Genomic DNA, 23,368 nt, shown 5'->3' with positions numbered 1-23,368 from the left:
TTCTACCAGTGACAGCTTTAATTGATCAATCTGCTCATTAAAGCTGGCAACTGCACTTTGCAACGTCTCTGCTGAGTTGCCTGGGCAGATCTCCACCACAAAGGCAGTTGTGCCATTAGCTCGGTTCAAACAACACGCTAACCCACATGGACTGGGTTCAGACAACACGATAACTAATGGCGGTTTAAAGAGTTGATGGTTGGTTATTTAACCCACCGTGGGTTATCGTCTTGTGTGAAGGGAGTTTTTTAACCAATGGCTGGCTATTTGGCCACCAACGCAAATAGCCAACACTGTGCAGACTTGGCTATTTGAACCACCATTGGTTATCGTGTTGTCTGAAGGGCACCGTTGGTTATTTCCTTGGCCACTGTTGGTTATTCTGTTAGCCACAGAGTCACAAGGTAAGAGCAGTCGAAGCGGTGGCTGCCGCTCTAGTCTAGCTGGCAGGATAGATTTTTGGCAGCAGTGGCTGATGGGATACTAGAGGGAGGACTGAGGGGGAGAACAAGCGTGGGGGATGAGTGAGTCAACTCAGCATGGACTAATAGTCAACGCTGATCCTAATCCACACCACAATTGATTATTACCATGTGTGGGGACTCCCCCCTAGATAAACAACTGTTGAGTTGATTATTACCCCACTGTTGACTATCGTGTTGTCTGAATGCAGCCGTTCAGTGGTTGAGTGTGGGTTGTTGAAGTATAGGTTAGTGTGTTGTCCAAACCTAGGAGATGTTTAGCAGGGTGGCTTGTTAACCATGCAGGGTGGCTTATTTTTCTTGAACAAGCCACCTTGAGGACCTTGTTGTTGTGTTGTTTGGGGAGGGTAACAAGCCACCCTGCAGAAAATGTCCTCAGTTTGGACAACACGCCAACCCACAGTTCAGTAAACAACCTGCACTTCAACAACGACCCACACTCAACCACTGAGTGTGGGTTAGCCGGTTGTGTGAACCCAGCCGCTGTGTTTCTGCCTCCCCAAATGTTAATATAAATATGATAAATAAATAAAAATAAATAAAATAAAAATTTGGCTTGTGGCTGTTGAATTCAGAAGAGCACCCTCAGTTCAACAGATCATGATGGGACCAGTGTAGCGATGGACCATTTTCTCTCCAGAGTAGAAGGAACCAGTAAGAACTCAGTCTTCTAAAACACGAAGGAACTCCCATCATCTCCAACGATTCCCCGTTGTAGTCCAAAACATCGGGAAGGCTTTGTGGATGGCTTTCCGTTGGGCGTGTCGGGGGAGAAAATCTGGTCTGGTGTGGGGAAACCGGACAGAGAATACTGTTTCTCCCTGCCTTAATTCTAGATCCCAGTTCACACGTCGCAACAACCCCTGGTTTGTTAAACCGTGGGTTGTTGTGAATGAAGCATACTGACTCCCAACCACCTGCCCAAGGGACTCAGCCTCTGGGATGCTGTCCGTAATGTCCAGACCTGGAATTGTAGGTTGTTGGGGGAGGAACAACTCACAACTTTAGCCCAAGAACAAACCTGCAATTCCAGGTTCTGACATCATAGACAACCATTCTAGGATGGAGCGTCCCTGTGCTGTTTAGTTGAGCGAGAGTTGGCGGGTGGCCAGAAGCCAGCGTGCTCGCTCACTCCACGATTACCCAGGGTTTGTTCAAACTCTGGGTAGCTGGGATGTGTAAGCCAGGTCTAGAATTTGGCAGTTGTCCAATGAAACAAATAGGCACAGAAAAAATGGGACCACCAGCAGCTATTTGTCATAATTGCGATCTGGAATTTCCCAGTTCAGAGAATAGAAAGTGTTTTGATTCCCAGTGGCTGAGGACAAAAAGAAGGGAGGGCTCTTTCCTTCATGCATCCCTTGTGGGTTTCCTGGAGAGATCTGGTTGGCCACCATGTAAAACAGGATGTTGGACTAGAATGACCCTTGATCTGATTCAGCAGGGCTTTTCCTAGTGTGGTTTTTTACACTCTTAGAACTTGCCCCTGCGTACTTAAAACCTGCCAATTAGTTCTTTAAACTTGCCCATGTGATCATGGGGGCCACAGGGCTCAGTCCTGGGCCCAGTGCTCTTCAACATTTTTATGAATGATTTGGACGAGGAGGTGCAGGGAACGCTGATCAAATTTGCAGATGACACCAAATTGGGTGGGATAGCTAATACCCTGGGAGACAGAAACAAACTTCAAAGTGATCTTGATAGGCTGGAGTGCTGGGCTGAAAACAACAGAATGAAATTGAATAGGGATAAATGCCCAAGTTCTACATCTAGGGAAAAAAAACATGCGGGCAGGTTCAGTGATAAGGAGTTTCTGGGAAAGTTTGAATTGATTCCCCCCCCCCCCCCCACTGCTCATAATCAATGGAGATTTGGTTGTTTGATTGGGGCTGTTCACACAACACATTAACCCACACTCAGTGGTTGAGAGTGGGTTGTTTTGAATCGTGAGTGGCTTGTTGATCCATGGATTAGCCTGTTGTCTGAACACAGCACACTTTCCGTAGGGTAGGTTATCGTGTTGTCTGAACGCAGTCAGCATGGCCTGATAACTATGCAGTGTGGCTTGTTAACCACCCAGAACAACCCAGCAACAAACCGTGGGTTATCAACATGGCTTGTTTGAGAAAAATAAGCCACACTGCATGGTTAACAAGCCACCCTGGCTGTGTTCAGACAACACACTCACCCGTGGTTCAACAAACAACCTACAATTTATTCATTTTATTTATTATTGGATTTATATCCCGCCTTTTTTCCTCCAAGGAACCCAAGGCGGTGTACATAATTCTCCTCCTCCTCTCCATTTTATCATCACAACAGCAACCCTGTGTGGTGGGCTGGGCTGAGAGCCTGTGACTGGCCCAAAGTCACCCAGTGGGTTTTCATTGCCGAGTGGGGACTCGAACCCAGATCTCCCGGCTCCCAGTCTGACACTTTAGCCACTACACCACACTGGCTAAACAACCTACAATGTGTTGTCTGAACACAGGATATTTTCCACAGGGTGGCTTGTTAACCATGAATGGTAGAGAGCATCCTTCTGGGTGTGTTGGACTAGAACCCAAAGCCCCAGGCTGGGAAAGTCTGCTATAGAGGAGGCAGAGAGAGAAAGGCAAGGAGACAATGGCGTTCTCTCTCTGCCCCCCACCCAAGCAGCTTTCGCCAGCCTGGGGCTTTGGGTTCTAGTCCAATACAGGCAGAAGGCTGCTCTATACCATTCATGGTTTTTAGAGTCGGAGCTGTTCACCGCAAGGTTTCCATGTCAGAGGAGAGGATGAAGGCCATTTAAGGAAGCCGTGTGCCATGAGTTTTGATGGTGTGGTAAATGACTCCCCAAGTGATAGAGGTGTACACATGCATGGTGTAGAGCAGCCTTCCTCAACCTGGGGCGCTCCAGATGTGTTGGACTGCATCTCCCAGAATGCCCCAGCCAGCTGGCTGCGGCATTCTGGGAGTTGTAGTCCAACACATCTGGAGCGCCCCAGGTTGAGGAAGGCTGCTCTACACTATGCATGTGTACACCTCTATCACTTGGGGAATACTAGAACCCAACTGGGTCGTCTCATGAAGCTGATTGGTGGGAGATTCAGGATGAAAGGAAGGACTTCTTCACCCAGGACAGAGTCAAACTATGGAATTCGCTACTGCAAGTCGTGGGGATGGCCCCCAATTTGGATGGCTTCAAAAGAGGGTTGGATAAAGAATTCCTCTAAGAGAATGCCATCCATGGCTACTAGCCCTGATGGCTAGGTGCTACCTCCAGTATCTGAGCCAGTAAGCCTATATATACACCAGTTGCTGGGGAACATGGGTGCTGCACCATGTCCTGCTTTGTTGGTCCCTGGTCTACAGCTGCTTGGCCCCCGTGTGAACAGAACGCTGGACTAGATGGACCCTGGTCTGATCCAGCCTCAGGGCTCTTCTGATGTTATGTTCTTCCTTCTCTGTTTCTTGCACTTGGGAAGATGGCTTGAACGCACAGTGGCCCTTCATGTGCCGCGGTCTGTCGATTTCCGCCCTGCGGCTTGCCTGTGGTGCCCTCCGAGGCGATGCCCGCCTGCTCTCCAGGGCTAATTCCCCCGGGGCTCTGTTGGCGCTGAGAAGCATCGCACCCCTTAATTGGCACTGAAGTAATTGGGAAGGCTTTTTGCGTCTCCCCGGGGCTGCTCTCCAGCAGTTACGAAGCCGTTATCTGAAGGCTTATTGAGAAGAGATAAAGGCTATCTTTAGACCGGGAAGTATGCCTCCGAACTTGGCAGAATTCCTGTGTTGTGGCTCCCTGGATCTCTGTCTAGCTCCTCACCTTGGCGTGCAACCCCAGGACGTCTCAGCTCGGCAAACAAGGCTCCCCAACACTGCCCTAAGAGTTGCCCTCCTGCTAGGGTGGTTGTAACATGAATGGATCATGGAGGGGCACTGTGCAAGGACCTCCTCTCTCATCTCACACTATTGCCCCGCTCGTGCTCTTCGCTCCTCTGATGCCATGTTTCTCGCCTGCCCAAGGGCCTCTACTTCCCTTGCTCGGCTTCGTCCATTTTCTTCTGCTGCCCCTTACGCCTGGAACGCTCTTCCAGAACATTTGAGAACTACAAGTTCAACCGCAGCTTTTAAAGCTCAACTAAAAACTTTTCTTTTTCCTAAAGCTTTTAAAACTTGATGTTGTGCGGACTTTCTACTGTTAGTTTTTCCCTACCCTGTGCCTGCTTACCCTACCCTGTGCCTGTTGGCATTCTCTTCCCCTCCTTATTGTTTTACTATGATTTTATTAGATTGTAAGCCTATGCGGCAGGGCCTTGCTATTTACTGTTTTACTCTGTACAGCACCATGTACATTGATGGTGCTATATAAATAAATAATAATAATAATAATAATTGGAACTCTATAGAAAAGCAGAGCTGGGGTTCGTGGTACGGGTTCTCAAGCCAAGCTCACCGGCGCGCTTGAATTCTATGTATTTCAGACATCAGCGTTGCTTGACTGGGTCAGACCTGCGTTCCATTCCCGCATGTGTCCAGAAAGCCTGCAAGCGGGACGTGAGCCCCGTGGTGCCGCTCAGAGCAGGGAAGGGTGGAATTCTAGGGCTGGAATCTTAACTTTTAATAGTAGGCGTGATACTTCTAACCCTCGGCCGGGGGTGGTGGTGGGGGTGTTTCATTGAGAGGGAATTCCAGCTTTCACTGGGTGCATCCAACCGTTTTGAGAACCCTGAGCTTTCTCAAAGAATTCAGAGGGTTGTAGTTTTCACACATGCTGAGAATTCTCTGACTGGGTTCAGAGGAGACGATAACCAATCGTGGGTTAAATAGTCAATGGTTAGTTATTGTGTCGTCTGTCGGGATCTTTTCACACCACGGTTGTTTCTTCGGCTGAAATAACACAACTCACCAACGCTGTGCAGAGTTGATTATTTGAGCCGCCGTTAGTGACCGTGTCGTAAGTTCGGGCACCGTTGACTATTTCGCCGCACACAGTTGGTTATTTTGGCGTCTGCAGAATCTCCTGGCGAGAGCGGCCTAAGTGGAGGCTGCTGTTCTCGTCCAGCCAGCGGAACTCGCAATGGCTGATGGGATACCGGCGGGAAGACTGAGGGAAGGGGAGAGAGGGCAGGGGCTGTATCAGTCAAACACACGATTGATTAATAGTCAGCTCGACGCGGGCCTGAATCCACACCACGGTTGATTATGATCACGTTTCCTCAATAATCAACTGTGGCGTTGACTATTAACCCACCATTGACCGTTGTGTTGTCCGAACGCAGCCTTTGTCAGTGGTCCTCTGCAATGTGCACACACAGGGTTGTTCGGAAGATGAGCCAACACAGCCCGTCGCACAAATGGAATTAACCTACTTACCCGCACTGTGTAGTCTGAACCTGGCACCCGGTGCGGGAGTAGTGCATTTTCACTCACCCTACCACCTCTACCGCAAGCTGTGGTTTGTAGGGTGGGTGAAAATGCACTACACCCATGTCATGCACTGGGCTCAGACGACGGAGCGGCCTGTGATGTGGTGCAAGTATAGAATCATAGAATAGCTGAGCTGGAAGGCGGCCTCTAAGGCCATTGAGTCCAACCCCCTGCTCAGTGCAGGGATCCACCTTACCCAATGCAGGGTAATTAGGGCAATCCTGGCCATGCGACCGGTCAGTGCAGGTGAAACAACATGGTGTTTTCCCCCCCAGTTGATCATCCGGACCCGGACACAGTCTCCGAACTACATTTTCCAGGATTGCCTGGGAATTGGGGATGGCTGTGAAGCTGTTAGCTGCACCGTTGGATAGTGGTGGGCAGAGAGAACATCTCCAGTTGTTTTGGACGAACTCCCATTCCTGGCCTGTTGGTGCAGGGGCTTCTGGGAGTTGAAGTCCAAACCATCTGGAGGTTTACCTTCTGACCACCCCTGACTTAAAGCTCCTGGCATCTTTCCTCCCTCTGGGGCCTCTCTTGACGCTTCGGGGCCGTCGATGGTTTTAAAGATTGAGTAAACAGCACAGAACACGTGAAACCAGAAGAGTTGCCGGTGCTCCTGTCTCTCTTCCCCAAGCTAGGAAATTCTTCAGGGGGGGGGGGAAGAAAAGGGGTCCCTTAATAAGAAGAAATTATGTGAAGCCTTTCTGTGGAGGAGGGATAAGCTTCCCTTTGGGGTGGGGTGTTGAAGGGGTCCCAGGCCGGGTCCCAGGCCTTCACCTGCCTGTTGCGGCTTGCTTTTGTGTGGCATAGTTTCCATCTGAGATTATTCCCGGCCTAAAACTACCCTCTCTCTCTCTCTCTCTCTCTCTCTCTCTCTCTCTCTCTCTCCTTTTTGCAGGAGTACACCTGTCCCAGATGTGATTCCGGCTTTATTGAAGAAGTGACAGATGATTCCAGGTATCTTTCATCGTCCAAAATGCTTCGGTAGATTGTCATGCTGCTTTTTTTTTAAAAAAAAAAATCTGAAAACTGGCCGCCGTTGTATGCAGTAGACGCCAGGCGTCGAGGCAGTAAGCCTGTGTGCACCAGTTGCTGGGGAACATGGGTAGGGAGGTGCTGTTGCACCATGTCCTGCTTGTGGGTCCCTGGTCGACAGCTGGTCGTCCGCTGTGTGAACCGAGTGCTGGACTAGATGGACCCTCGGTCTGATCCAGGATCAGGGCTATTCTGATGTTCTTATGCATGTAGTTGCACCTGTAACTACCCCCACAGGCCGGCAGCTGTGTTTGGCTAGGGAGCACGTCCATTCTCTGGGTTTTCTGCGCTTCCACAAAACGGTCCAGACGCAGAGCCCTGGCTCCAGCACAAGCCAATGGGAGAGAGCATCTGGGCTGTGTAAATGGAGGACTTTGCTGTTCACAAAGTGAGCCCTGTGCTTTAACCCGGGCAGAAGGAAGTGTCATCGGGGAGGGCTGGGGATCCTTTCAGCAGGGTGGGGGAAGCAGTGACGTTAGGAAGGAGGTGCTCATTTCTCTCTCTCTCCAAGGTCCGATCCTGCACTTGCTGCCTTTTGACTGTGACCAGAGAGGGAGGGAGCTGGCGGTTAGGAATGGAAAATTATGCCAGCAAAATACCTGGGATATATTTTGTCCTGAGCAATTGGTGACTTGCATGCTAGATTTAAAAAAACAACAACGAAGAAACTACTAGATCTGGCTGCCAAATTTGGAAACAGTCCTTGAGAGGTCTGACTCAGTGTCACCTTCTGGCTGGAAAAACTGCCACACTCCTCGCTCTTCCCCCCCCCCCCCCCCGACACCTCGTCGCTTTGGAATTTGGAAGTGTCAGTTCAGCCTTGCGCAGATTCAGTGCTGTGCGTGGGAATCTGTGGTACTGTGGTCGTCGTCGTCGTCCCCCCAGCTCTGGTCATAAGAATACCAGAGTCCTGCTAGATTGGACCAAGGTTCCCCGAGTCCAGCATTCTGTTTCCAAGAGAGGACAGCCAGATGCGTCTGGGAATCTCACAAACAAAGGACAAAGGGTAACAGCCCTTCTGGGTTTGTCCCCGGTGTCTGGTACTCGGAGGTGGACTGCTGATAGATGTAGAAAGTCCACTTTTCCATCACGGCTATTTATTTCCTCCGTTAACGTGTCGAATTTGCCTGTGTATCTGCCTTTCCTGCCACAGTGGAGGGAAGGGTGTTTGCTGTTGCGAAAGACACACATTTCGTTCTCTGAGAACGTTCTACCGAGAGCCAGGGTGTTGCGGTACTCAGGATTTGGGCCTTAAAAGGCGCAGGTTCAAATGCAACCTTTACTATGAATGTGGCAGTCATTTTCAGCCTCATTCCCTTCATCTGTGAAATGGGAATATTAAGCTGTCTTGTGTGTGTGAGTAAAGACTACTTTTTCGCCCAAAGGCCCTCCTTCACTCCTGATATAAACTGGTATCATCTTGGAACTCAATTAAGAACCTGTTGTTCTTTAGCGTGAAAGAACTATGCAAGGCATCCCTGTAGAGACTTGCATTAACATATATAACACCCTCATCAAAAACTGCAGGAGCTTGGGCCGAGGTAAATTGGCTTACATTTCTTTCTTTACATTATTTTTTTACCTGCTCTTCAGCCAATAAAGGCACACAAGAGCGCCTTGCAAAGATTAATAATGAGTCCCTGCCTGCAAGCCTACAATTTAAAAGACTCAAAAGGAAAAGACGGACCTTGCCTCAGTTATCCACGTACTAGTCACATCCAGGCTGGACTACTGTAATGCTCAGTACGTGGGGCTGCCTTTGAAGACAGTTCAGAAACTTCAGCTGGTGCAGAATGCGGCCACCCGAGTATCGGTGGGTGCATTGTGATTTGATCATATAATGCCTATACTGCACCAGCTGCACTGGTTACTGGTGTGTTTCCAAGCCCAATTCAAAGTGCTGGTTTTTTGACCTTTAAAGCTCTAAACGGTTTGGGACCAAGCTACTTGAAGGACCGCCTTCACCCATATCAGCCTGCCCTCACTTTAAGATCAGAAAGAGAGGCCCTTTTCACCTGCCCACCCATGAGAGCAATTAGGTGGGTGGCCACACATGAGAGGGCCTTCTCCATGGTGGCCCAACACCTTTGGAACAAGTTGCCATCAGAGGTCCACCATGCTCTGTCACTGCAGTCTGTTTAAGAAGGCCTTGAAAACGTTTTATTTTACCATGGTCATCTTGCTGTTGCTGTCCTTGTTATTGCTGGTTTTATTGTTGGATTTTATTGCTGTTGTATCGTGTTTATGTTTTTATTGCTTTTAATATTTATTTTATTTATTCATTTATTTATTGCATTTGTAGACCGCCCCATAGCTGAAGCTCTCTGGGCGGTTCACATAAGATAAAAACACTTAAAAGCAATATACAAAAACAATGTTTCAAGTGTTTTCATGTATTTTAATATTTCAAGTGTTTTCACGTAATCCCCTGGGAGGGGATTCGGCACTGAAAGGTGACCAAGAAATATTGTAAATAAATAAAATCAGTAAAAATGACTGGCACGCAATCAGCATTCCACATGATGGTTCCAATTGCTTGTGAATCTACGCTTTTTAACGCCCTGATTGCTGCCTGGCCAATACAGGCAGTAGAAGCCCTCAGCACAACCAGCACAGGTAATATGGAGCCTCACTAAATGAGATACTTCCTGTTTGCCGCCTGTAACATCTGGGAATCCGTGTGGGGCAGTGACTCGCTCAGCTGTCCCCAACCTGCTGTCCTCTAGCTGTCTTGGACTCCAGCATCCAGCAACCTCAGTCAGTATGCTGAGTGGGGCTGATGGGAGTTGTAGTCCAACACACCTGAAGTATGACCCTACCCAGACATTATGATCGTCATCTGAGGCCATTCTCCAAGTGCCTCCTCCGAGGGAGGTTCAGAGGAGAGGGAGAGGGCCTTCTGGAACACTCTCCCTGGTGAAGTCTGCCTGGAGCTGGCACTGCCCTCTTTCCAGTGCCAGGTTGAATTCTTATTGTTTAAATTCCTCTCTTTACGGGCATTTGACAACATATTTTAGGGATTTTATTGGGTCATGGGATTTTTTAATTGTTTGTTCTAATTATTTATATGTCTTTTTTAATATTATGCTACTATACTGTACATTTAAGGTTTTAATCTTGGTAAACCACCCAAGAGTTTTGTCTGGCGGTATACAAATGAAATGAAGGTCACCAGGTTGGAAACGGACAGGCTAGGAACTCCCAAGCTCAGCTTCCTTCTTGACTAAAAATAAGTAGTTGGTGCCATGGTCCACCTAAGCTGCTCTCAGCCTAACCTACTTCGCAGGGTTGTTGTACGGCTCTGCTGAAATCAAGCTTCTTTCGGGAAGAACTAGGATCATATGTTAATAGACAATATTGATATCACACAATTTCTTTAGCCCATGTATTTTGTGTGTGTGTGTGTGCACACACATACAGAGGTTTCATCTTGCTCCCTCCCTGAGAATGTTGCTTACGTAGCCTTCAGCCTATGTTTAGTCCCCCCTGCCCCACCCCTGCAAGGCGGGCTTTGGCTGTTATATTTCTGGAATCACACCGGTGCTCTCAAATGATTTCTCTGCTTAGTTTTCTAGAAGGCGGTGGCAGCGGAATCGACGACAGCCCGTCCACCCCGTTTGCAGAGGTGAGACCTTTTCTATGAATAATTTGACTGGGGGTTTCGGTAACAGTTGTACAATGAAGGCAAAATGAGTCAGAGGCTTTGCTTTTGCCGTCTCGCCCATTCCCACCGCTGCGCTTTCCTTGGGGACTCAATGGGAGACCATCGTGGGGCAGGGCGTACCGTGGAAGGAGAAATGTAAGAAAAAGCACGGGGTACAGAGGAAGCAAAGGCATGGGCCCTTCTGCATTAATGGAGGTTTTGTTTGGGTTACCAGGAACCAGGGGGCTAAATCGCCCAGAGAGCTTCGCCTATGGGGCGGTGTATAAATTTAATAAATAAATAAACAAATCATTTCAAGGGGAAGTTGATAACGAAAGGGGCAGTCATGGTTTAAAAGTACAGACTGGAAGCTTCAAGTTTGAGATGATTTTGTGCAAGACCTGAAGCCCCTGCTGAACTAGCAAGACACTTGGGGGGAACCTGATAGAATCATAGAATAATAGAGCTGGAAGGGGCCTACAAGGCCATCAAGTGCTCTGTTTTAAAACTCCGTAGATGAAAGGGAAGCGAGTTCTACGGGGTCCTTTCCTTTTTGTTTTGAACGACTGACCCACTGGATTTTGCAAATGCATCACAAGCAAGGTTAATTATAGCACTGGGCCGAAGCGATTATATATTTAGGCGGATGACTGTTGTGAATTCCCCTGAGATGCGGTTTTGGAGTCTGACACGGGCCCCCATGAAGGAGTGGGTGAGGTGCTAGCAGAAGGGAGGGGCAGCCAGCACCGGGAACCACCTTTGGGCCTAGACGTGCTTGTGGTGAACGCAGAGCCTGGTCTGGTTCTTGTTTCAGTGGAAGGCCTTAGAGGCCTGCCATGCTCTTACTGTCCTCTGCCCCAGCCGTAATATGGGCCAATAAGACTGACCTACCTTACAGGGTTGTTATGTGGGTTACTGATAAAATTGGAAGCACTGCACAGAACCCGATTGCCCAGAATTTGGGCCTTTGCATGACTTTGAGCGTTTGTTAGTGGGTGAACTCATTCGCTGATACGATTTGAATTCTTATTGTTGAAAATGCCCAGGGTGGCATGAATGTCACACCTGTCTACTCTGACGAGGCAGGTAGGTTATACAGAGAGCGACCAGCTGCCCGCTCAGTCAGCTGGTGGGAATTTCAACCCCGCGTTGTCAGGGCCTAGTGCAGCCCTCTTTCTGTGGTGCCATAGTGACTTGGAGCTGAAGTTGTGGGGCGGGAAAAGGAACGGGAAGTTTGAGGGCTGGCGGTTAGATGGGGAGATGCTGAGGGCGGGCTTCTTTGGGCTTCCTCTGCAATCCTTCCTCTTAAATGTATGAGTTTTTATCCCCTTTTGGTTGGAACCATTTTTATATTCCTTTCAGTCATGTCATATACCTAATGGTTATGACGACTAGCAATATGTTAAGACAGGAGACCATCAGAACATCAGAAGTGCCCTGATGCTGGATCAGACCAGGGGTCCATCTAGTCCAGCACTACATTCACACAGTGGCCAACCAGCCATCGGCCAGGGAGGAACAAGCAGGACATGGTGCAACAGCACCCTCCCACCCATGTTCCACAGCACCCTCCCACCCATGTTCCCCAGCAACTGGTGCACACAGGCTTACAGGAGATAGCACACAACCATCAGGGCTAGTAGCCATGGATGGCCTTCGCCTCCATGAATTTATCCAACCCCCTTTTAAAACCATCCAAGTTGGTGGCCATCACTACATCTTGTACCCAGTAGCTGGGAGCCAGAGAACCGCACAGTCAGCGCATGGACCCGAAGAGGATTTGGGAGCTGTGCTGCTCCCATTGCAGCCTGTCATGCCAGATGGCGCACTGCCGTTGCAGGAAGAACACCTGTCCTGTAAGGAGAAACAAACGCAGCAGTGTTGGTTGAAAGAAAAAAATCTTAAATCTGTCCGCTGTAAAAAAATAAAATAAAATTATTAAGCCTGCTCAAGGTTCAAATGTGCAAGGTTTCAGGTTCTCCAGAACTCTTCATCAGGCAAGATGGTTCAAAAAGCAGGTGGTGATGGTGGGGGAGACTAACTAGATGTTGAAGCCTGGATGCCTGCATGGTCAGAGTCTTAAGATGAGGAGGAGGAAGAGCTGCAGACATTCAACCTTGGCTCTGCCAGGTGACCTGAAAGCATAGAATCATAGAATCATAGAATAGCAGAGTTGGAAGGGGCCTACAAGGCCATCGAGTCCAACCCCCTGCTCAATGCATCCCTAAAGCATCCCTGACAGATGGTTGTCCAGCTGCCTCTTGAATGCCTCTAGCGTGGGAGAGCCCACAACCTCCCTAGGTAGCTGATTCCATTGTCGCACTGCTCTAACAGTCAGGAAGTTTTTCCTGATGTCCAGCCGGAATCTGGCTTCCTTTAACTTGAGCCCGTTATTCCGTGTCCTGCACTCTGGGAGGATCAAGAAGAGATCCTGGCCCTGTGACCTGGCATTATGTCACCTGGCTGAACCCAATTTGCATGTCCGTCCTCTTCCATATCATCTTAATATTCTGACTATGCAGACGTCCTGACTATAAGATCTGGTCAGTTTCACACACACACACCCTTCTCCAATCTGCTTTTGTAACTCGCTTGATGAAGAGATTTGGAGATCTCGAAAGCTTGCAGATTTCTTTGTGATCTTTGAGTTGGCCCAATGAAGGAGCTACACTACATGGATTTTGGAATCTTCTACAGCAGCTCTAGGTCCTAGCAAAATACCCATGGAAGCCAAACTGTGTTTAAAAAGCTTAAAATAAAAAGTTTAAAATTAGCTCCGGCTATTGGGTGTCATAGAAATGTAATAAATAAAAAAAAAAAAACTGTACAAATATCCTGTGCCGTCTTTGAGCCATCATCAAAAAGCAGCCCAGACCAGAATTTGTATAGAGTTTGTGGGAAATGCTTAAGCCTGAATTCTGACAACTATTCCAAGGAGTTAAGGGTCATAAAAAGTACAAAATTTAATACAAAGCAGTCAGCCCCACTTGATAAATGTTCTTTGCACATACAAGCCTAGATTTTGGGCCACTGAAGAGGACCTTCTGGTCAAAACATGTCTGACTATTAGAAAAAGAGCACTTTTTATCAAATCATTGGATGTTCAATTTAGAAATACAAGTGCTCTTATGCGAAAATATTGTCAATTTTAATTCATTTGCTTTGAATTAAATTTTGTACTTTTTTATGGTCCTTAACTTTGTTCGTATCAGCCGTTCACATTCTGTTAAAGCTAGTACCTTTTTGTGCATGTGTTTAAGTCCTCCAAGGAACTTAGACCATGAGGGCCAGAAACTTGACTTTTAAAAAGAAAAGAAAGTCAGATTGAGATGCCCAAGCAGTAAAGGTTTAAAAAGTCCACCTCTTTCTCAACTCATCCGAGCTTGTTCCAGAGCCTCAGTGCCACAGGAAGCTATCTTAAAAATAAAACTCCCTTCAAAATAAAGTTCCCCATCGGGCAGCTGGGATGGCTACTGGACGCCTGCTTGTTCTGGATTTAGCGTCTCTGCTCAGCGTGTCACAACCCACTGCCTTTTCAGATGGCGTCATCCTGGTTTCCCTCTCTGAGCTCAGATTCAGCTGTCATAGCCTTATTGCTGCTGCTGCTTCTGGCAGGGACACGCAAGGCTGAGGGGACCGTTTGGTCTTTCTGTTTTGAGGATCTGTGAGTTGATGTGTCGTGGAGCTGCCTATTTTTACAGAATGGCATCATCATCATCATCATGAATCATCTATTTATTTCTTACCCACCTCTCCCTCTGGATCGAGGCGGGCTACAACGCAAATACGAAACACCATAAAATACATGTAATTGATTAAAAACTTCTAAAACTGAATACATTATTAAAAGGCAGCACATTATTAAAAGGCATCTGAAAGTTCGACAGATCAGTCTTTATGGCTTTCTTAAATTCTGGAAGACTATTAACTTGACAAATCTCCCCTGGCAGGCCACTCCAGAGTCTGGAGGCAGCGGAAGAGAAGGTCCTCTGGGTAACAGTTGTCAGCCTAGTTTTGGCTGACTGGAATAAACCCTTCCCAGAGTGCAGGACACGGAATAACGGGCTCAAGTTAAAGGAAGCCAGATTCCGGCTGGACATCAGGAAAAACTTCCTGATTGTTAGAGCAGTGCGACGGTGGAATCAGTTAACTAGGGAGGTTGTGGTCTCTCCCACACTAGAGGCCCTTCAAGAGGCAGCTGGACAACCATCTGTCAGGTGTGCTTTAGGGTGGATTCCTGCATTGAGCAGGGGGTTGGACTAGATGGCCTTGGAGGCCCCTTCCAACTCTGCTATTCTATGATTCTATGACCTGAGTGTGCGGGGCGGATTGTATGGGAGAAGGTGATCCCGCAGGTAACTTGAACCCAAACCGTGTAGGGCTTTAAAGGTAATAACCAACACTTTATACTTTGCCCGGAAACTAATTGGCAGCCAGTGTAGCGATTTTAAAATTGGTGTAAAATGGATGTGATAATTTAGCATTTACTTGCTTCTGGTTTTTAAGACTGGGGCTGAATTACAAGCAGGGCCTAACTGGTTGCATAGCATACCAGCACTAAGCCCAGTTTTAGCGTCCAGTGTAGTTCTTGAAAGAAAACTTAGCAAATAGTTTCCAAAATTGCTAAATCTAAAAGAAGGATAAAGATTCCAGCTCTCTTCCTGTATGCAATTCCATCGCTTCTCTGCCTGCATGCTTCTGAAATGCATTCCCGCAATTTCTCTGCTAGAAGAATCCTGGTTTTGTGGTGGATATCCCAGAGTCTGGGAGAAGGGAGGGGGCCATTGACTTGTGCAGCAGTCCTATGATCAAGCTGAACACTTGCTGAATTCAGGCCTTCCCTTCTTCTGGTAATTTCCAGATGTTTGTGAGGCTGGTTTTAGAAGGCGCCCCAAAAGCTGGTTGTGTTTATGTTCCGGAGTTGGACTGCCGACACATTTACTGGATTTACCTCATGGTGGAACTCACAGAAACGGGCCTGGTTTGGAAGTAACAAAATCTCTTAAATCCAGAGTTCAAACTATGGTTGGTTGAAACAAACCAGGATCACAAACCACAGTTTGATCCTGGCTTGTTTCAATAACCACAGTTTAAACTAACCAGAGTTAGTTTAAAAATGGAAGCAGATACTTCCAGTTTCCTTCTCACACCTGTGCCAGGAGAGGGCAGGGCTCCCTCAGGCTTATAATTAGTGCTCAATTGTGGCTTAGCATTGCCTCTGATCCAGGACCCAGGGATCTTAGCTCTAGAATGGCCCCCACTGCTGAAATATGGTGGCAATGTAAGCAATAGAATTGGTAGTTCGTCGTCCAATTTCAGTGGCAAACTTATTATTATTATTATTTATTTATATAGCACCATCAATGTACATGGTGCTGTACAGAGTAAAACAGTAAATAGCAAGGCCCTGCCGCATAGGCTTACAATCTAAGATTACAATCTTGTTCCCCGCCTCGATCGGAATGGAGAGGCAGGTAAGAAATATTATTTTTATTTTTATTTTTAATATTATTCACACCACCTGACGTTCCACAGCATCCAAACGGTCTCTCACCTGTATGTATCCTTCGGTGCTGAACGAGTCTCACCTGCTGAGAAAAGTTCTCCCCACATTCAGTGCACGTGAACGGCTTCTCCCCAGTGTGAATCCTTTGATGGTAACTGAGCTCCGATTTCCGGATGAACCCTTTCCCGCACTGCACACATTTAAACGGTTTCTCCCCCGAGTGAGGAGGGGCAAATTTAGCTCAATTTCTGCAGCAGCTTTCCTCAACCTGATGCCCTCCAGATGTGCAACTCCCATAATTCCAATGTCCATGGTGGCTAGGAATTATGGGAGTTGTTGTCCGACACATCTGGAGACCCCCAAGCTGGGGAAGACAGTCTTACCGGCGCGTGCATCCCACAGAAACGAAGCAAGCTTTTCAAATGACACAGCCTCTTTGCCCTACGAGGGTTACAGTGCCGTCGTTTGATCCCGTGTGGGTCGCAAAGCGTCTGGCAGACTGCTGACTTGGGGAATCCTTGCAGCAGGGGCGCGTCGGGCCCAGTGAGTCACGCTCAGGATTTCTTTGAAGGGGTTGCTTTTCATGTTGGCAATAAGAGAGGCGATTTACGCGATACGAAAGGCCAGTATTAAACACAGGTACGTAGCTGGCAACTTCCAAACTGCTAGCGGCCCCCTTTCCGCCCCCAGAAAAAAAGCTTTTAAGGATTTGGTTAAAAAAAGAAAACAGTCAGCAGACTTTCAACCTTTCTCTGCACTAGTGAGGACTAGAATCTTGCTTCTAAAAACAAACAAATGTTCTCGTGCATTTTGAGCGGCCTACTGGTTTTTTCCAGCCCTATTCCCATAGCCTTTTAAGACAATCATGTTGGGGAGGAGGTACGTGGGCCGTGCTCCACATTTAAGCCCACGAAACCTGCCACGCCACACTGGGCCTTGTTTTGATAGAGCTGCCCAACCCTGGGTCTGGGCTGTACCACTTCACGCTTTCAGCCTGGGATGCTCCTTCACACACGCACCAGATAAAATCCCCTAAACAGAGGAATCAGGCATGTCGGGGCGATGAGTTCTAGCGGAGAGGTTGTAGCCCAGAGGCACAAGCACTCGCTTTGCATGGAGAAGGTCCCAGGTTCGAACCCTGCCATCTCCAGGTAGGGCTGGGGAAATTCCTTCCGCACTAGTGAGGGCTAGAACGTTGCGTCCAAAAAAAAAGCAAACGCAAATGTTCTAATGTGGAGAGCCGCTGCTGACAGCCCGTGTCGACAATACTGGGCTAGATGGGCCGAGGGGTCTGACCTAGTATACAGCAGCCTTTTATGTTCCTATTTTAAAGACAGCCCTGTATTTAGAACCATGAGGACTAGAATCTTTATTTTCAGGGAAAGGGCCATTGCTACCAATGAGAGTTGACCCAACTGGGCTACTGAATCTTTATTTTATTTTTTTAAGGGGAAAGGCTTTAAGTGAGTGCTAGAAGGTCCCCATTTTGATCCTCAGGTAGCCATCTCCAGGTAGGGCTAGGAAAAAACCCTGCCTGAAACCCTGGAGAACTGTTGCTGCCAGTCCGTGTCGACAACACTGGGTTAGATGGACCAAGGCTCTGACTCCATCCAGGGCAGCTTCCTCTGTTCCTGTGACTTGCTAGTTTCCTACGTGGAGGGCGATCACGAGGCTCCAAGCCGCGAACGGCTTAAATTTCGCCTCGCTTGCCTGAAAGCTGCTCCGGTCCATCTCTCTGTGTCAACTGATCTCGGAGGCTCTGCTTACCTGCAGATGCTCAGTGTCTGGCTGGCAGGTGGGTTTCAGGATGCCCAGGCCCCAGGTGGGGGCATCAAAGTCTCTCTAGCAACAGCAGGCAGACCCCAGGCTGGTGGGCGAGTCTCTTCCAAATGCCAGCCCCACGTGAACACCCTGATCTCCGGGGCTTGGAAGCAGGCCACTGCATGTATTTTGGCAAGGAGGCATTTTTTTTTAAAAAAAATATATATGACTGCACTCATGCATCATATTATTGTTATTATATATTTATTTATTTATATCCTGCCTTTTTCCTGATACTGGGACCCAAGACAGCTTTACAATTTAATAGACGTACAGTTAAAACATATAAATAGAGATATACAAAAATTAAAAATATAATTAAACATGCCACAATATTAAAACATTTAAAATACAAATACTGTATTTCTTCGATTGTAAGACGCCATCAATTCTAAGACGCACTCTAATTTCAGTACCACCAACAGAAAAAAAGCTTTGATTCTAAGAATAATAATTGTACCTGCGACTCTTAAGACGCACCCCGTTTTTAGAGATGTTTATATGGGGGGGAAAGTGCGCCTTAGAATCGAAGAAATACGGTAATACCTTTTTTAAAAGTTCTAGTACATAAACAACGCATAAGCAGAAGTCCAGATTATTGGCCAAAGGGCTGTCAGAACAGACGACATTTCAGAACGTGGCAAACCAGCCATGCTGCTTTTCGGGGGCCTTCTGCTCGTTCCCCTGAGTGGGGGCCCCGACCTCTGCCCCAAAGTCCTACCCCGACAGCACCACCGGTCCTGTGTTTTCCGTCCTGTGCTTCGCTCACCACTGATCCTTCATTCAGCACTGATCCTGCGCGTCATTGATCCGTCGTTGATCACTGATCAGAAGAATATCAGAAGTGCCCTGCTGGATCAGACCAAGGGTCCATCCAGTCCAGCACTCTGGCCGGCCCGCTGCCTGTAGGAAACGCGCAAGCAGGACCGGAGTGCAACAGCACCCTCCCGCCCATGTTCCCCAGCAACTCGTGTACACAGGCTTACTGCCTCTGAGACTGGAGGTGGCCCATAGCCATCAGGGCTAGTAGCCATGGATAGCCTTCTCCTCCAGGAGTCCATCCAACCCACCTTTCAAAGCCATCCAAATCCGTGCCTGTCACTGCATCTTGTGGTAGTGAATTCCTTTCATTGATCATTGATCCTTCATTCACTATTGATCCTTCATGGACCAATGGCCCTGGCGTTTCTGAGCTGCACTTTCTTCCAGCCTGTCTTGTGAGGGAGCCCAGGTGGACAGGTCTCCTTGCTAAGACGGCATGTCAGCGACGTCCCCCCCCTCACAGAGAAACCACAGTTGTAGGGTTGCCCTGCAAAGAAGCCCACCCCACTTAGGGTCCTATAAAGGGTCCTCTTGCACAATTGCTGGTTTTGTGGCACGTCGCGGGCTTGGAAGAAGTAAAAGAGCCCTTGCTTTCCCAGTATATCCACAACTTCCCTGTCTTGGCAACCTGGATGGGATTTCTCTCTGCCTGGGCTGAGTGGCTTATTTGAGAAGCCTGCTCTATGGAGGATTTGATCGCTAATGGCAGAGGCAGTGTGGTGTAGTGGTTAGAGCGCTGGATTGCGACTGGGAGGTGGGGCAGGTTCTAGTTCCCACTCGGCCATGGAAGCACACTGGGTGACTTTAGGCCGGTCACTGCCTCTACGCCTCGCCTACCTCACAGGGTTGTTGTCAAGTTAAAAACAGAGTGGAGGCGGCTCATGTATGCCTCCTTTGGTTCCTTGGAAGAGGAGAAAAGGGCAGGATACAAGTGGAATAATGAATGAATAAAATAAACTCAGTACCTCGTGCCGTGTGTGTGTGTGTGTGTGCGTGTGTGTTTCCTGTACCCTACTAAAATTGGAATTGCACAGAAGATATCCCAGAGGCCTCCAGTGCTGTTGGCTCCCATCATTCCTTGCGCCACCCTTTCCACCTCCTGCACCCTGGGAACTGTGGGTTGTTGTGTGGTTTTTGTAGTTTTTTTTAGCGCCGCTTGTGTCGGACCGCCACGTTCTTTGCCTTCACCACCGCTTTTTACACGTTGCTTCATCTCTCGCACACTTTGGCGGCTGCAGAGAGAAATTACCCGGGGTGGGGTGGGGTGGGGGACAAACTCAGCGAATGCATTTCTTCCTGGACCGTCTCCGCCACCCCCGCCTGGAGAGGGCTAAATTGAGCCAGTTGCTATGGTGGCATGGAGCAGACGTCTAGCAGGCAGTATGGCTATGATATCACACACACCCCTCTCTCTTGGGGAAGTTTGCATTCCCCTCTTCACGGCTTAGATTTGGACAACAGCTTTAAAAGCGGCTTAAAGGAGAAGGCTACTAGCCCTGATGGCTATGGGCTACCTCCAGTAAGCCTGTGTGCACCAGTTGCTGGGGAACATGGGCGGGAGGGTGCTGTTGCACCATGTCCTGCCTTATTGGTTCCTGGCCGACGGCTGGTCGGCCACTATGTGAACAGAGCTCTGGGCTAGATGGACCCTTGGTCTGATCCGGCCTCAGGGCTCTGCTCTTCTTAGAGTAAGTGTCAGAATGATTTGGCTTGTTGTTGCTGTTGTAGTAGTATTTAGGGTTCCGCTTCCTGCCACAACAGTTCCCAAAGCAGTTTAAGCTAAAGAATGGAAATTTGGAATCTTTTGGTTTTCACCCGGAGACGTATGCCCTGCCCGCTGTGTCTTGCACATCCTTTTTCAGAGTGCAAAACGAGTGTTGTGCGGCTTGATCCAGTGATGCAGCTAGGATCAAGCGGCTCCACACTTCAAGAAGGACGCAGATAAGCTGGAGGGGGTTCAGAGGAGGGCAACCAGGAGGATCAGGGGTCTGGAAACAAAGCCCTATTTATTTATTTATTTATTTATTCTATTTTTATACCGCCCAATAGCCGGAGCTCTCTGGGCAGTTCACAAAAATGAAGAGAGACTGAAAGAGCTGGGCCTGTTTAGCCTGGAGAAGAGAAGATTGAGGGGAGACATGATAGCACTCTTCACGTCCTTGAAAGGTTGTCACACAGAAGAGGGCCAGGATCTCTTCTCGATCCTCCCAGAGTGCAGGACACAGAATAACGGGCTCAAGTTACAGGAAGCCAGATTCCAGCTGGACATCAGGAAAAACTTCCTGACTGTTAGAGCAGTACGACAATGGAACCAATGACCTAGGGAGATTGTGGGCTCTCCCACGCTAGAGGCCTTCAAGAGGCAGCTGGACAACCATCTGTCAGGGATGCTTTAGGGCGGATTCCTGCATTGAGCAGGGGGTTGGACCCAATGGCCTTGTAGGCCCCTTCCAACTCTGCGATTCTATGATTCTAGGTCATTGTAGACACTGGACTTAACAAACATATGGGATACCAAGAAAGCACACAACTCCAGTTTGCCTTCTCCCTCCACAGCTGCCATTCCACGGTGTGCCATTGCGTCCACATTCCAATGGTAGTAGACTGGGGACGCTGGAAGTCATAGAAACCATGGGTGGAACACCGACTGTGAGTTATGAGGTCCGGACAGACAAGGCTATGTCAATTCCTTTTACTGCGCTGGGATTATTTTATCTGTCAGTATCCTGAGGTTCTCAACTTCCCCCTCAATACGTTTCGAGTCCCTAAGACTGTAAAAGCGGGCCCCGAAGTGCCTGGGTAAAATTCCAGAGGCCTTTGAGAGTGAGCGACTGGACATTGCTCACGGCTAGGAGCCGAGTTTCAGAGCTCTGCACCACTGTATGACAAGCTGAGGCAGAATTCGCTGCGTTACAGGTTCATGCAAAAAGAATCCCTCTCTCATGTTTTGGTGTGTTTCTAAGCGCCTGAGTTGTGCACAGCTCTGAGTGCGTTTTCAGTGCGTTTCCATTGTCATTCCTCCAGTTTTGGGACCAGCTGGACCGCTCAATGGTTTTCCCGTTCCTGAGCAGCTCTCTGGACCACGACGGCAGAGACAATGAAAGGGGCCACCAAGCCCACGCGGACCTTTGGGGGCCAAGCCGACCCCCGCGGCTGCCCATGACGCGGAGGAACAGACCCCGGTTCACCACGCGGACCGATAGATCGCCTGCCATCGAAGGGTAAGGGCGCGCCGGGGAGCAGGGAGGCTGCTGGGATCCCACATCTCCTCCGGCTAGGAAGAGTGTGTGCGGGGAAGGGGCCCCACGGCGGATGTCAAAAACGGCAGCACTTAAAACGCATAAGAACATCAGAAGAGCCCTGAGGCTGGATCAGACCCAGGCTCCATCTAGTCCAGCACTCTGTCCACACAGGGGCCCACCAGCCATTGGCCAGGGACCCACAAGCAGGACACGATGCAACGGCACCCTCCCACCCATGTTCCCCAGCAACTGGTGCACACAGGCTTACTGCCTCGGATACCGGAGGCAGCACATAGCCATGAGGCTATGAACCGCCCAGAGAGCTTTGGCTATTGGGCGGTATAAAAATGTAATATTTTATTTATTTATTTATTTATTTAAGGATTTTTATGCCGCCATTCAGCCAAAAAAGGCTCTCACGGCGGCTTACAAAAGTATTTCTTGACAGTCCCTGCCCACAGGCTTACAATCTAAAAGACATGACACAAAAGGAAAGGGGATTGGGAGGGAGGAGGAGGAAAAGGAAAGCAAATTCAGGCACTACAATCTTAGTTGCAAAGTTCGGCAGTTACAGTTGACAGCAGGAGGGAAATAAATAAATAAGTTTGAGGACTATATATTCTCCTCCAGGAATTTATCCAGCCCCCTTTTAAAGCCATCCCAACGGGTGTCCATCACTACAATCTTGTGGCGGTGAGTTCCATAGTTTCACTCTGCGCTGGGTGAAGAAGTCCTTCCTTTGATCTGTCCTGAATCTCCCCACCCGTCAGCTTCATGGGATGAGCCCCTTTTGGGTTCTAGTATTTTGAGAGAAGGAGAAACACGTCTCCCTGTCCATTTTTTCCACATTTTTTTGTACATGGAAGCACTCTCCCCATCTCCCAGGATGCCCTGCTGTTGACCTTCAGGGACTAGAGTTCATCAACAGATTTGGTTCTGTTCCGTTCGGGCTAAAGCAGAATTCTGTTTATTTTTCCCGCACAGCAGGAGTTAAATGAGCAGAGCTAGCAAAAAATAGTCTTCTCGCCATTGTGAGCTGGTCGCTTTTCTTACTTTGCTTGGGCTTTGTAGGCCTGCATCTTACATGTCATGTCTGACTGGCCCTGATGTTTACTTGTATTTTACCAACCGAGGAAAATGCTTTCAGTTTGCTGCCAGAATCAATCTGTTACCATAAGGTGTTTCTCTTTTGTTTTTGCTTCAACAGCCGAACTGCGGCTGCTGCTCTGGGTTCTGGCTCTTTCTTACATGTGGCTTCTTTCTCTCTCTCTCCCCCTCATTCCCAAATCTTCTATCTTGAACAGGATAATACAACAGTTCTTTGCGGGCTTGTTAGCGAATTCGGCGATTCCTGGTTCCCCGCCTCCCCCTTTCTCCTGGTGAGTAAGGTGTGCTCCTGGCGAGC

At 48.5% G+C, this 23,368-nt stretch overlaps 1 protein-coding gene across 1 annotated transcript in view; it reads left to right on the top strand.

The window, feature by feature from the left end:
* The window catches only part of RNF115 (ring finger protein 115), a 46,270-nt gene that overhangs the window by 14,172 nt on the left and 8,730 nt on the right, over positions 1–23,368 (top strand). The window contains exons 2-5 of the mRNA XM_063146117.1: positions 6,793–6,851; positions 10,497–10,554; positions 21,746–21,942; positions 23,268–23,342. Coding sequence (XP_063002187.1) covers positions 6,793–6,851; positions 10,497–10,554; positions 21,746–21,942; positions 23,268–23,342 — 389 coding nt within the window. The remainder of the gene's footprint in view (positions 1–6,792; positions 6,852–10,496; positions 10,555–21,745; positions 21,943–23,267; positions 23,343–23,368) is intronic.

The sequence above is a fragment of the Elgaria multicarinata genome, chromosome 21 (assembly GCF_023053635.1).
Source record: "Elgaria multicarinata webbii isolate HBS135686 ecotype San Diego chromosome 21, rElgMul1.1.pri, whole genome shotgun sequence".
NCBI classification, from domain to species: Eukaryota; Metazoa; Chordata; class Lepidosauria; order Squamata; family Anguidae; genus Elgaria; species Elgaria multicarinata.
This window is presented reverse-complemented; position numbering and strand designations above follow the sequence as displayed.